This window comes from Helianthus annuus, chromosome 11 (genome assembly GCF_002127325.2).
Source record: "Helianthus annuus cultivar XRQ/B chromosome 11, HanXRQr2.0-SUNRISE, whole genome shotgun sequence".
In the NCBI taxonomy this organism is placed as follows: domain Eukaryota; kingdom Viridiplantae; phylum Streptophyta; class Magnoliopsida; order Asterales; family Asteraceae; genus Helianthus; species Helianthus annuus.
In genome coordinates, this window is record NC_035443.2 from 30,914,850 (window position 1) to 30,929,724 (window position 14,875).

Consider the following 14,875-nt stretch of genomic DNA (forward strand, 5'->3'; position numbering starts at 1 on the left):
TTTGACAAGAAAATGAAATCGGAAACCCTTCGGTGAAGCTTTGTGGTGACTGTGAGTTTGTGACGGTTTTGGATAGATGGAAACCCTGATTGAGCTGGTGAAACGTCTGATAGGGATGGAGGAATGGAAAGTGCAGCTGGTGAAACGTTTGGTGACGGTTTGTGGTGATATTGATGGACAATTTTATGATCTGATTCAGCTGTTTCGGACAGGTGGAAGCCCTCCGGTTGTGGTGGCTCTTGGTGGTGTTGTTTAGGAGAGAGAGAGAGAGAGAGGGTGTGTGCGGGAGGGGGGGGGGGTTGTGTATATAGTAATAAAAATAGAAAAAGATCCTGTAAATACCTCATGCATTAAAGGGTTGTATCAACGTATAAAATGACTGAAATACCCTTTTACTTAACAAACTTGATAGACGATGTTGAAAATTTGGACTCAAAGGAATACCAAAAGAGAGTTTAGAGATTTAGAGCGTTAAATATTTTAGTTTTGGACTAAAATGATTAACATTCCTAAGGGTGGACGGTATGCTCTCGGTGAGTGGAGCGGGGAGCTCACTTTGCCGCGCGGTGAACCATTGCTAGCCCTTGTTCGGTGAGTGGGGAGTGTCCAACTCGGTGTATACTCACTGAGTGTTTGAAGAGGAGAGAGGTGGTTAATGGTGGGTCCCCATTAACCAACAAATCACATTTTTTTTTTTTAAATTGAGTGAGTGTTTGACCATTGTTAGTGTTTGAGTGGAAAATGAAGAGTAGAGTGGAGACTTGACATGGCATAAGATTATTGGATAGTGAAAACAGAGAGTGATTCTAAAACACAGACTCAAAAAGTAATTCTCTTCTATATATCAAAGTTAAATCCCTTTAATTTATAAAAAAAACTCAATAAACATCCCCATACTTTATTTTTAAAAGTTCTTACTTTTAATCAAACTAACTTTTTTTATCATTATTTTCATATCACAAATTCAAAAGATGAAATTATCAAAACATGTAGAATAACATTTCCCCACGTTTCCCCTTTAAAATATGATCATGATTGGGCTGGTCTGGTCACAACCCTCAAAATCACACGTCAACTCACAAGTGTGCTCGGTGACGATGAGCCACTCGCCGTAGTGGACGAATAATAATAATAATATTATCATCACCGAATTATTCCCTTTAATCCTCTCTCTATCTTCACCCAACAACAAATCCTCCACTTGTATTATTATTATTTCACCGGAAACACACACACACACACACACACACACCAATTGTTTATGTTCCGGCAATGGTTTCGCCTGAGAACAACACCAATTGGATCTATGAGTACGGTTTAATTGAAGATATTGCGATAACTGATACTAATAGCTTCACCGTTCCGGTTTCTGGATTCACCTGGCCGGTTCAAACAGCTTTCAACGGTTCATCATCTAACCCTAGGTGATATTTTCTTACTCTTTTTGTTTAATATTGTAACTGTTATCATAATTGACCTGTTATTGCTGAGAATTTTGTTTGCTTGTTGAATTTAGGGTTTCATGCTTTGATGTTAGTTATATTAAATGTTAATAATCGTAAGAATCGGTAGATTCACTAGCGATTAATCGATTAATCAGAGTGGGATTTTATATGTAATGTTCAGTTTTATATGTATATACACATTTTTATATGTGATTTTTTTGAAGTTGACATGTTTTAACACCTTTTTCAACCCATATTTTGAAGCAAATAGGATTAATAGCCGGAATTTGCAGATTTTGGCTGAAATTTGGCCGGTATCGCTAGACTACCACAGATTTTTGGTCTATTAGGACCGGATTTGACCGACTAAGCGAAGGCTAGGCGTGATTTTTACAACCATTTTAATAATAATAATAATAATAATAATAATAATAATAATAATAATAATAATAATAATGATGATGATGATGATGATAATTTGTAAAGTATGTAGTGTACGGTTTATGGTCTTGATTATAGTTTAAGCTGATTATATTTCAGTAGGTTTTTTTTTTTTGTTTTTTTTTAGGGGGGGGGGGGGGGATTGATTGAATTGTGGAGATTTAATGTGGTTGACTAAAGTGATGAATTTGGGTTATGTGTGGTTTGTAGATTAGTAAACTGTTTGTAAATAGTTATAGAATAGGTGTGAGAGTGGATTGATTTTTATCTGACTAATTGTGGTTCGGTTTTAGTGCTGACGGGTCAATCGTGGATTCGGATGGACATAATGAATCTAGGTCAAAGAAACGGTAATCATTTCTTTCTTCTTAAGTTTGTACGCGTGTGTGTTTTTATGGATGGTTTGTGAAATTTGAAAGCACATTTTTTTGGTTGAATGTGTGAACCTTGATTTTAGAAAGCACTCATGAGGCGTGAGACGATCGCTTTTTAAACGCCTTGCAGCGCCTTACGCTTTTTAAAACCAAGGTGTGAATAATATTCTTTTGTAGCGTTACATATGAAATTTTCTTGGCTGTTTGACTCATGTACAACAGGGGAAGGGCTGAATCTTGCAGTGGTACAAGTAGCAAAGCATGTCGAGAGAAATTGAGGAGGGATAAGCTAAACGACAAGTATATTATTATCTGTTACAGCCTTTTTTCTATTATTTTCTATTTATCTTTTTATGTTTTGGCACTTACATTATGCCATGTGCTTAGGTTTGTTGAACTGGCATCAATTCTTGATCCGGGAAGGCCCCCTAAAATCGATAAAGCTGCTATTTTGGTTGATGCTGTCCGCGTAGTGACCCAATTACGAAAAGAAGCCCAGAAGCTGAAAGACTCTAGTTCAGATCTTCAGGAGAAGATTAAGGAGCTGAAGGTATTCCTGTCTGTTAGTGACTGTTACCTAGATGTGGCAATATGGGTGGCTTGGTTGACAAATTAAATGGGTAATGTGGGTCGGGTCGGGTTGACCCAAAACACGATTTGTCTATAAGTTTTACTTTTTTTAACGATTATGCATGTGGAGGCACACAAATATGTACCTGGTTTCGCTTATACCAAATTGAGCTTAAAAATAAAGAATGATGAAAACGCAATAAAAATCTTGAAAAGACTAAAATACCCTTGGTTACCTTGTCCGTTCCGTGAATTAAAAACCTATCAATTTGTCAAAATATTTTAGGGCGTTTTTGTCACACATGTTTTTTGCCGGATTTGGTTCAAACTTCAAAAGGGTAAATCGCTTTTTACGTCCTTTAAGTTTCAGCAAAATTTCAGGCGCTGTTCTTTAACTAACAAAATTACAACGGATGTCTCTTATGTTTTAATTTCTTTACAGCAGCAGATGCCCTTTATGTTTTAATTTTTTTTACAGCGATGTACTTTATTTTTGTAATCTTTTTAGGGAGAAAGGACACCTCCTGTAAAGAAATTAGAACATATAAAGGATATCCGCTGTAATTTTGTTAGCTAAAGGACAACGCCTGAAATTTTGCTGAAACTTAAAGGACGTAAAGTGCAATTTACCCAAACAAAACTGAATAGTCTGAATAGGCCAATTCATGATTGGGCGGTTTAGACTAGTTTTGACATATGGGATTTAATGCATTTTGGGCTACTTTCGAACACATTTTCTCGTAAACTACTTTTTTTAACCCGTTAAGAGATAAAACAATTTGAATTTGACCCATTTTGGAGAAACCGAAGAACTTGTCTGTTTTCATGCTGCTTTTGGTTTTGACTTGTGATAGGCTGAGAAAAACGAACTTCGTGACGAGAAACAAAGACTGAAGATGGAGAAAGAGAAGCTTGAGCAGCAAGTAAACTCTATGAACCCACAACCTACTTTCATGGCTCCTCCACCCGCAATGCCTGCCGCTTATGCTGCTGCCGCTGGTCACGTTGGAAATAAGTTGGTTCCAGTCATCAGTTACCCAGGAATGGGAATGGCCATGTGGCAGTTCATGCCCCCTGCTGCGGTCGACACCTCACAGGATCACGTGCTCCATCCGCCAGTCGCTTAATTCAGTGATCGCTGGATGTGCAATCGGTTTGTCATTAATCTTATAATCTATGACTGTTAGGTTTGTGTTTGTGTAAGTGTAACTATGCTCAAATTTGGAATTGTACTCTTCATGTTATACTTTTGGCATGTATATGAAGTTAAACCAACTGTTAATGTGTGTGATTTTTGTTAGTTTTTTGGGTTATGAGCATAATCATGCCATCACGATCGATTAGAATTTCTTTAACAACTTGCACTCAGACTTTTCGATGATACGCCCCTTAGAAGAAAAAGGCTCTACAGTTAGATGCTAATAGACTAACACTATTACCCGATTCTGCACTTACTTAAGTGGCCAATAAAGTTGGAATCCCACCATATTAGTTGTCGATATTTGGTTGAATATCATTGCCTTTATTGATCCAATAATATTGGAGAAACTATAGATAGTGTTTCGTGTTCTACTAGGGGTGGCCACTGGCTAGTTGAATTGATGAACCCTAACACGACCCATATATTTGTGTGTCAGAGGCATCGATCCTAACCCAAACATTTTATAATTGTTTAACTCGAATTGTTTAACTTGAACACCATTTGAATGGCAAGGAATCTCACGTGTAAACCCACCCTGGTCGGGGCTATGTCCAAGGCCGACTCCTCGACCCCTAGACCAAGTTCTCAGGACTCGAACACCATCCTTTTAACCCATTTATGTAATGACTCAAACGGGTTGACAGGTCATAATGAAGTTTTGAGCGTGTTAAACGGGTTGTTGGGCTGTAATACATGGGTTAAATGTAGTAAACGGGCCGGCCTTCCGACCTTGTAAAAAAATCTACTTTTAAACGGGTTGTTGGGTTGAATTGTTTGTCCTGGTTATTAAACGAGTTATATATAACAACTCAAAACCTAATTGTTTTCGTGTTTTGTCAGACAGAATGACAAGAAAGATCATGAAAGAATTTTATGGATATACAAAACATACAAAACCTCATGGGTATGATGATACACATGGCAATATACCAAAAAAAATGTAGTGTGATTGTTGTATCCTTTCTAAGCTGCTGTAATGTGGCATGACTTGATAAACTTATCTGAGTAATTGACATACTTTGTCCATAGTTTCTTTAGCTCCGGAAACGCTATATCTAACCACGGTTTTGCTCGACCGTTAAAATGAATAACCGCCGCTCGTTCAACATCCACTGCACTTGTATTTTCTTGGTACCCGAGCCCCAACATATGCCAAAACGGGTCGATAACATGCACATGACCATGAAACGCTATCAAACCAGGAGGTAAAGTTCCTAGCTGCCACAAACTCAGATCCGACTTCAAGTTCTGCATGAGATCAAACAAACGGTTAACTTGTGTGTGTTGTGTAGTGTGTTTTTGTGAGTTTTCTTGGTAGATCACTTACCTCTTCAAGCCAGTAATGGTAATTCTCACTTATGTTAGTTTTTCTCCAGGCTTCAAGATCAAATATGTTCATGCCATAAGCCCAAGCACATTCATTTGGATCGAAGTTCTTCGATATTAATGGGTGAGAAAAGTTTAAGTAGCTCTTGAACCGCTTTGACATTACAAATTTATCGCTCCCTCTACACGTTTCAACGGCTCCGTTCACTTTTCCGTTCATGTCGATCTCCCATAGAGGTGATAAATCAGATTGAACCACAAGGTCGTCGTCTAGGAACACGACCTTGTTAAGACTCGGAAACATCTGCAAAGATGAGTGTAAGGAGAACGAAGAGGGTATAATGGTCAAATTATAAATTGTATATGAGTCTATGACTTACCTGTGGAAGATAAATTCGCACATGGTTCATAAGTGAGTTGTACTTGGGACTCATAGCTTGCAACTTAGAAGCAATGACATGCAGTTTCTCGGTGTTATTAGCCACAATCGCCGATGACCCACCTCTAAACTGAGCCCGAGCCTTTTGATCCTTCTCCATAGCCTCCAAAACCGGGACCTTTCCCTTTGCAAACCAATCAAAATGGTGCAACGCCTTGACCTCAATCACTGCGGGTGCTAAACGGTGCAAAGAAAACCATGCTTGCATTGGGGAGTAAGTTTTTCTGTCAGTGATTATATGAAGAACCACCATTTCGGGTCTTAACGAGTTGTAAACAAGAGATGTTGCTACAACCGATGCTGCAAGAACGTTATCTGATGCAAGAACAAAGTGGAAGTAGGAGTTGTTAACGAGGGTCGGGACAAGCTCTGGCACAGGGAGTTGGAGGCGTGCGGCGGCATTGTTGGCGTGCTCGTGGGCTAGCCGGAGGGCTAGACAGTGGAGGTTTTTCGGTATGCTACTGGATGCCACGTGGCGGTAGAGGTATTCTTGGATTTTAGCTGTTCTAGTCCTTTGTTCAAGAAGTGTTATCTAAGAAAAGAAAAATAAAACATGTTTGTCAGAAGAAAGAAAGATTTGATACCACTTACTCTATCTGCCTTTCAAAAAAAAAAAAAAAAAAAAAAAACTTAATCTAGCTTAACGGGCCTAGGACCGGGCTCAAGGAAACTATTAAGGACCGAGTAGATGTTCCATGGCTAACTAAACTTTTTGGGCTTTATTGGACCAGTGCTGGGCCCAACATGATACTTTTTTAAAGCAACCTATTTTGACCCGAACCTTTTTTTACTTGACCCGTTTTGACCCGTTATCTAGATTGACCCCACTGTAGAGGATACCATGTTTTTAAGCTTGATGGCAAAGGTCTTTGCATCTGGTCTATTGCTGCCTTTCATACTAGTAACAAATTCTTCTAAAGTTTGAGGGATATTTGGCCCTCCAACTATCTCATCATGGCTGGATGGCTCTTCCAAGACTTGATATATTACTTGTGGTACCTTGCAGAAACCAAATGAACATTTTAGTCCCTAAACTTTTAGAATTCATATGACATAACATGGAGGTGTTAGCATCTTACAGCTGAAGCTGACTGAAGGTTTCTTCCCCTTAATACAGCGGGTGATAGCTTCTTCCCCAAGCAACCTGCAAGACATTTAGGAACAACGGGCTTAGCGTGTGCTTGACCGTATGTTAGAAAAGGGAAATACGTACCAATGGTGGAGCATTTGGTTTGATCATCAATGATGTCAACCGAGCTTAAAACATAGATGAATCGCATAAGGAAAGTGAACAACAAGAGTGAATAGAAAAGTGTCTTGTAAGACAATTTTCGAGACCCGACTTTAACTTTTATGAACTCCCTCACACCTTTCCCAGTCATCACCGTAACATGTCGTAAACTTGGAGATATATGTAACTGCATTTTGATCAAACTATACAAAACAAGAAACCGAGCCCCCGAGCTTCAAAGAGTTCACAACAAGCACCTTTTGGTTCGGGTTGGGCTACGGGTTGGGTTGGATTTTGTGGTGATATATACTACAAATGTGTGTTTGGGTAGATAGTGTGGAAAGTGTTTGTGGAGATGCTAGGAGGGGTATGCCTTATGCCTATGTTCATTGTTGTTGAGAGTTTCCCATCTTGCACCTAACCTTTACCTTGCTTAAGGTTTAGTATAGTGTCTCTCTCTCTCTCTCTATTATATATGTATATATTATATTATTTTATATTCCTTTGAACTTGAAACAAGAGGTTGGACAGAAACTAAGCGACAAGAAAACCTTAGCCATAACGAAAATAAGAATTAAAATAATATATTTATGTCTAAAGTTAAAGAAATCCAGATTCATTCTCGATAATAGAAGTGAATTTAACAGAATATTTACTATAATATATAGACATACATATATAGGGGTCAGTACGACTGGCCTTAACGTACAATACGTACACGATTAGAAATACCCACGTTATAAACCTCAAAAGACGAAAACCCGCATGTTGTATTTATGAAACCCGGACTTCCACAAACTCGGAAGCCAAAAAAATACAAAATCCGCATGTTATAGTTATCAAAACCCGCATGTTATATTTACCAAACCCAGACTTCACAAACTCGGAAGCCAAATTGTACAAAATCCACATGTTATATCACTCAATCCGCCTGTTATATATTAATCGCGTACGCATCGTACGTTAAGAATATTGTACAATATACTTTCTCTCTGTGTATATATATTCTGTGATGTATTATTTAACTGAGGTACGTCACGTATAAAGAATAAAAAAAGAGTGAGATGTTTGGTGATGATTTGGCTTTCAAGTTATTTACCATCCAAATAATTTAAGTTGAAAAGCGAACATGTGTTATTCTATTTTTAGTTGATGTAACGCCTCTTCCAACTAGAAAAGGACGCTTTAATAATATATGTTGACTATCAATCAGTAGAGGAATGTGATGTTGAAGCCCCAACATTAGTTATTCAGCATGATCCAGGGTTGTTAAATGGGATTTGTTTGTGGGTTGACGGTTTAAACCATATAGAACTCAAAATCGTATTTGACACATGAACTTGTTCTGTTTAACTTGATATTTTTATATTATTGTTCTACATATTATTATTATTCTAAAATTATAAATTAAAAATAAAAGGTATGAATGTATATAAACCAATTACGTTTGATCAAAACCGATGCTTATTATTTTAAATTTAATTTTTAAACTTTTGGCATAATACAAAATCAGTCTTAGTTATGACATAATATATTTTTTCAAGAATTTATAAAAGAGACGGATTAAACATGCTAACCCGTAAACCCATATAATTGACCTGAACATGGCTTATTTACCTTCATGTGCTTGTGAGTTTGACCAAAAAATAATCCAAACCTCTTGGACTAATCTCAAACCTATAAATTCTATATCAGAATTATGTAATATGTAATGCTTTTTATTAGCAAAAGTTGTAATTTTTTCGTCAATTTTCCTAATGGATAGTCGTGGATATATATATTTTTTTGTTAAAATGTTTTTTTGGCAGACTTAACAGGTGGATGGTATATTTTCCAACGAATTTCCGAAAACGAATTTATGCGACTTTTTAATTATAAATAAAGTATTAGAAGACATTTTTTATTGTTTACAAATGTTATACAAACTAGGTTTAAAGAAGTTCGTCGCGTTGCGGCGAATTTCTTTTGTTATTTAGTCTGTGTTTACATGTATTTTGAAATCACTACGAGCGTGTTGCGAATGGAACTGCTGATAAGAATAAAAAGAAAATGTAGAAAAAAACACTAAAAGATAATCGAAAGAAAATCAACCAAAAAAGTTGTATGGTAACGATGTTGTTCGTATGAAACCCGTGGTCAAAGATGGGCAAATTGTTCTGGCTCTGGGTACCGGTACCAAATTTGCCGAACCGAAAGATCTTAAGTACCAATTTTGTACTGACTTTTGGCGTTCCTGGTACCGGTTCACTACCGTTTTTTACCTTCATATACCGGTATCGTAACCGGTATTTTCGATATCAATACCGATTCTGTATGGTTGGCACCAAGCTCATCCCTACCCCTGAAACTAAAAAAATAAAAAATTAAAAGTTGAAGAAAATCAACAAAAAAAAAGTTGTACGATACCGTTGTTCGTACGGTAATCGTGATCAGGGATGAACAAATGGTACCGGGTAGCAGCACTGAATTTCCCGAACCAAAAGATTTCCAATATCAATTCGGCACCAACTTTTGGCGTTTTCTGTATTAGTGCCAGTTTTTACCTTCATGTATTGATAACGAACAGGACCGTCCTGGTATTTTCGATACCAGTACTGGTTCAATACCGGTTGACACCAAGCTTATCCCAACCCCTGATATTAAAAAAAGGATTAAAGTTAAAAATTAAAGAAAATAACTATTATTATAATATTAAAATCACTATTCATTTAAATTCATTTATTAATATATATATTATATTATATATATTATATTATATATTATTATATTATATATATATTATATTATATTATATTATATTATTATATAGAGAGCGGTTAACATACAAAAACCCTTATCATACTTCACGTACGTGACAATACTGACTATGAGATCAACTTATTACGCACGGATAAGTAATCGCGCAAGTATCAATTATCACGCATGGGCATCAAATTAACGTGCGTGATTTGTACGTGTGTGCGTAATAATACACAAAAATTGCTCCCATGCGTGATTAGGTTTCCAAGTGCGTGATTTTCAAATGCACTTGCGTAATTTGGTCGCGTACGTTATGTAGGTTAAGCCGTAATGTACATTATACTTTCTCTTATTATATCTAATACTAATAAAAAAGTATGATTAATGCCACATGGCATTCTTATACTAAAACAAGAGCAACTTAATGCCACATGGCATTCTTTTATTCAATTTACTACTACTATTATTATTAATTAATTAATTAATACAAAACAATAAAAAAATCCTTAACAACTTAATACTAACAAATACTTAGATAATGACTATTTACTTTTGATTTATCTAAAATATATAGTTAATTATTAGTAACTCTACTTATAATAAACAATTTCAAATAATGTCAATGTGATAACATCTTATTCTTTAAAATGATTTTTTTACTATATGTTTAAAACATCTATTAAATAAATTATAATTTTATATTATAATAATAAAAATGGTAAAGAATGGGTTAATCCGATATTTGAAAACCAGTTTACTTCCGTGCTTTGAAAACACTTTTAATGTTATTAGACTCGTGTAATAAATGGGTTTAAGGATAGAATATCTTCATAATGATTTTGAAGCAAGTCTATACTCACCGGATGTCCTAAATGGAGTTATATTTTTAGGCTTGCCAAACCATTGATAATTACCAAAGTTCAGTGTTCCAGTGACGTTATCAAGAAATATTGATCGAAAGAATCGTTTATGTAATGGAACTCGACTACAGGTTCTATCACTGGGTGACCAGGTTATTGAGACACTCATATTATCCGGAACTAATACTTGCACTTGAACGTTTATCCCTAGATTTCGTTTAATACCGCGAAATAGAAGGATTCCATTTAAATTGAAAAGAATACAGTTTTCTCTCGCTTTATGTTTTGTCATTACGATAAATAAAAGTATAGAACAATTTCTAAGTAAAGTTGGTGTGTTTCTCAAATAATCGGTTTTTACACATGACCAATTATTGTGTTATCTATGGTAAAAAAATTCACTTATGTAAATTTTTGAAGAGAATATAATTTATATCCTTAAACCCGTGTAGTACACGGGTCTAATAATCTAGTTTAATATTAATAAAAGACTATAGTTAATGCCACGTGGCAATTTCTCCTTCAACTTCATAATTATATTTTTATATTTATTTAAAATATTTTGTTATCCTTATCCTTATCCTTATTATTATTATTATTATTATTATTATTATTATTATTATTATTATTATTATTATTATTATTATTATCTCTTAATTTCAGTTTTAATATTTTATATAAAAATTTTTTGTTATCCTATTATTATTATTATTATTATTATTACTATTATTATTATTATTATTATTATTAAATCTCTCAATTTTAATTTTAATTTTAATAACATACGAAGGAATAGTATATTTTTTGTCTTTTTATCTTCTTTTTTTTTCTTTTCTTTTCTTTTTTTTGGGCATTATGATTTTTCATTTTGTAATAAAACTTTAGTTTTTATAATCTGTGTCACAAAGGTTAAATAATTTTAGTTTTTTTATTAATTTTTGTTTTACGTTTTTTCTCGAATTTGTTCGTCGTTCATTGCTATTTAGCACAGTGTAGTCACATTTGAGCACTCATGTTTTTTTCATTCGTATTTGATGATCACATTTGGTCTTTTAAGTTTTTTTTACCCCCTCCACTTTCTAATACACATCGTTATAAATTCGACTCCTTCTACGTATTACGTCACATAAGTCACTTTGTGTTGGACATTCGTGTTTTTTTACGCTTTACCCGGTTTTGGTCATTGTTTGATGTTACTTAGTATGGTTTTACGTCCCCATCTCCTCAACGTTGATAGCACGTTTTTATGCCCACTGGCCCGCAACGCGGGTAGGTTAAGACTAGTATTATTAATATTAATATTAATATTAATAATATTAATAAAAATATTAAAAAAACTATATATTTTTATAATATTAAAATCACTATTCATTTCAATTCATTTAGTAATATATAGTAATATATAGTAATATATAGTAACTAGCAAGATTCAATTCGCCCGTTGTCACGAGTGTGTGACGGAATTCGATAAGTATTGGGTTGGTTTGCTATGGTACCCACACGTGCTACCTGCGCTCCACGATGAGGCTTACTGATGTTAAACAAATGTAAATGGAAACATAGACGCAATGTTAAAAATAACATTTCGGTCTTTATCGGTTCGGTTCGTTACGAAATAGATACAGTACCAACACTCGGTATAGGAACGGAAAAAGAAAAAAGTGTTGCGATACACCCAAAAGAAGATATCTAAATGTGTTATTTTTACATAAATCGAAAACCATAAAAACGAATACCAGTAACGATTCTGATGATAGTACTCATACAAATACTGATGCTCGATGAGAATCGACGTCGTACCATTATTGTTATAATTATAAAACAACAAATAATGTTTTTCATCGATCGTTTTAATAGTTGCATAATGTAATGCACACTTTTTTGTGAGGACCGTGTTCGGTTCTTGAACGCTCCGATCGGAATTTAGAATCTACTTGCAAGTGCGGAATCCATGAAATAGATTGAGATAATCACTGAGAGACCGTGCAAAGATTGTTTCATTGATGTAGAAAGAAGTTACAATGCCTGGAAACAATTCGACCAAGTTTCCCCTCTGTTTGCCAAAAGTTGTTTAAAACAAGACCCCAATACCCATATATATAGACAACATGCCTTCGTACGAACCTGCCTAGTGACTTCGTACGAACCGGGTGTGGGTTGTGACTTCGTACGAACTGACTAATATGTCTGTTGAAATATACACAATATCCTTTTCTTTTCAATTCAATATTTTCCTTCTTTGTGCCTATCAATTTAATCAATCCTTTCCTTTTTTTGCATGTTACCGTTGCTGTTTTATGGGCTTTTGAGAGCTGCTGGGCTGTTTTCTTTGGGCCGCTTGTGCTTAGGGCTGAAGCCCTTGCTCGTTAAAAGGGGACGCTAGCTTGAGTTCAAGACAACAACAACATTGACAGCCATATCATTGCAGGCTTATCTTTCTCATTCAGAACCTTCTAGTCTGGTTCTTTCTTTCAGTCGTCTGGAGATCGTTTTTGGTCTTGGTTCTGTAACAGATCATTCTTGATCTGGGTTGTTTGTTTAAGCCGGTAATTTTGCCGGTTTCTGTTCTGTAATCTCTGGATTCAAGCACGCCGACTGGTGTTGTAATAAAGTCTTTGTGTTCTTGATATCTTGTTGTTGACGTGGTATCAGAGCACTAGGTGCTCTTGGGGTTCCTGTTCTGTCATCCGCTGCATTCTAGGGTTTCCGGTCAGATCCGTTTTGGTAGTTGAAAGCCGCTGTTGGTTTCCGGAGTCTTGGTAGCTTCGTTTGATTCTGCCGATTCCGGGTCTGGTGGCGTTCATTCTCTTGGAGGCTGCTGTAGTCGTACTGAAGAATCAAACCCTAATTTCAAGGTTTCGTTACTGTGCTGTGAAGGGGTCTCGTTGGTCTCTGTTAAGGGCAAACCAACAGACCTTGATATTTGTCTTCTAATCAGTTACTTGTAGCCCTAAGTGAAGGTTACAAGCCTGATCCACTGAAGTTATTCGCACCCACTGTGAGCGTATTCTGACCCTTTCCTTCTGTTTTCTGTTTTTTGCATCACTGTGTCAGTGTGTCTAGGCATATTGATACCTGGTTAGTAAAGACCGGTTTGATTTGGGACACAGAGAGGATTCACTCTGTTGCATTCTTATTGATTAATTGTTTTTCTGTTTAATTATCTGTGTTGATCTGTTCTTTGACTGCCTGTTATCATGCCTGATAAGAATAATGATTCTCTTGTTTCCACTAGTGGCACCCTTGTTAGTAAAATTGATGCTGGTGACCCGCTTTACCTTCATCCTAGTGACTCGACTAATCTGACCATTGTTAATATTAAACTGAAAGGCACCGATAATTACAATGTTTGGGCTAATGCTATGAACCTGGCTTTACAAGTTAAAAATAAATTAGGGTTTATTGATGGCTCCTGTGCTAGATCTACTACGGATGAAGTGTTAGGAAAACAGTGGGATCGTTGTAATTCTATTGTTCTTACATGGATTTTGAATTCTGTGTCTGAAGAATTATATTTGGGTCATGTTTATTCTAAGCTTGCCTCTGTAGTGTGGAAAGAACTAAAAGAAACTTATGATAAGGTTGATGGGTCGGTGGTCTTTAATTTGTATCAAAAAATTAATTCCTTTTCTCAAAATGGCATGCCTGTATCCGGGTATTATCATAAACTTAACTGCATGTGGAAACAATTAGATCAAATTCTATCTCTACCTACGTGTACTTGTGATGCTTCCAAACAATTTAATGATTTCAATCACTTGATTAAATTGATGCAGTTCTTAATGGGTCTCGACAGTGTTTACCAGTCTGTAAGAACTTCTCTGTTAACTAGGCTAGTTCTTCCATCTGTTAAGGAAGCCTTCTCTATTGTTTCCAGAGAAGAATCTCACAGGAATTCAAACAAGTTTTCTGAAAAATTATCTAATAATCCAGTCGGCTTTGCTGTTAAAACCAGTCAATCATTTGATTCAAAAAGGAAAAATGTTAGACCCCCCTAACCCAAATCTTAAATGCTCACATTGTAACAAAACTGGACACACTGTTGAGAGATGTTATGAACTGGTTGGTTACCCCTCTTGGATGAAATCTAAAACGAGTGGTACTAAGGGAGGCAGGGTTAGTAATAATGTGGTTGTTGATGCTTCTGAAACTGCTTCATCGTCTACTGTGAATGGTTTAACAAATGAACAGATTGCGCAATTACTTAGCCTGTTGAATGATAAGTCCAGAAGTGAAACTCAAGGCAATA

General features: G+C 35.8%; 3 protein-coding genes across 3 annotated transcripts; 2 read left to right on the forward strand and 1 right to left on the reverse strand.

Moving 5' to 3' along the window:
- The first annotated feature begins 1,031 nt into the window (after positions 1 to 1,031).
- LOC110889969 (transcription factor ILR3) lies at positions 1,032 to 4,130 on the forward strand. The gene is made up of 5 exons (XM_022137538.1): positions 1,032 to 1,424; positions 2,180 to 2,236; positions 2,483 to 2,560; positions 2,648 to 2,810; positions 3,685 to 4,130. Exons 1-5 carry the CDS (start codon positions 1,273 to 1,275, stop codon positions 3,955 to 3,957), a joined length of 723 nt encoding a protein of 240 aa, XP_021993230.1. The 5' UTR covers positions 1,032 to 1,272; the 3' UTR covers positions 3,958 to 4,130.
- Positions 4,131 to 4,892: 762 nt separating this feature from the next.
- On the reverse strand, positions 4,893 to 7,371 carry LOC110889970 (probable galacturonosyltransferase 12). The gene is made up of 6 exons (XM_022137539.2): positions 7,010 to 7,371; positions 6,876 to 6,940; positions 6,637 to 6,795; positions 5,738 to 6,328; positions 5,359 to 5,661; positions 4,893 to 5,279 (listed from the first exon to the last, which is right to left on the reverse strand). The coding sequence occupies exons 1-6, from the start codon at positions 7,218 to 7,220 to the stop codon at positions 4,995 to 4,997; spliced, it is 1,614 nt and encodes a 537-aa protein (XP_021993231.1). The 5' UTR covers positions 7,221 to 7,371; the 3' UTR covers positions 4,893 to 4,994.
- A 6,452-nt stretch (positions 7,372 to 13,823) lies between these two features.
- LOC110888036 lies at positions 13,824 to 14,624 on the forward strand. The gene has a single exon (XM_022135581.1). The coding sequence runs from the start codon at positions 13,824 to 13,826 to the stop codon at positions 14,622 to 14,624; it is 801 nt and encodes a 266-aa protein (XP_021991273.1).
- The last annotated feature ends 251 nt before the right edge of the window (positions 14,625 to 14,875 follow it).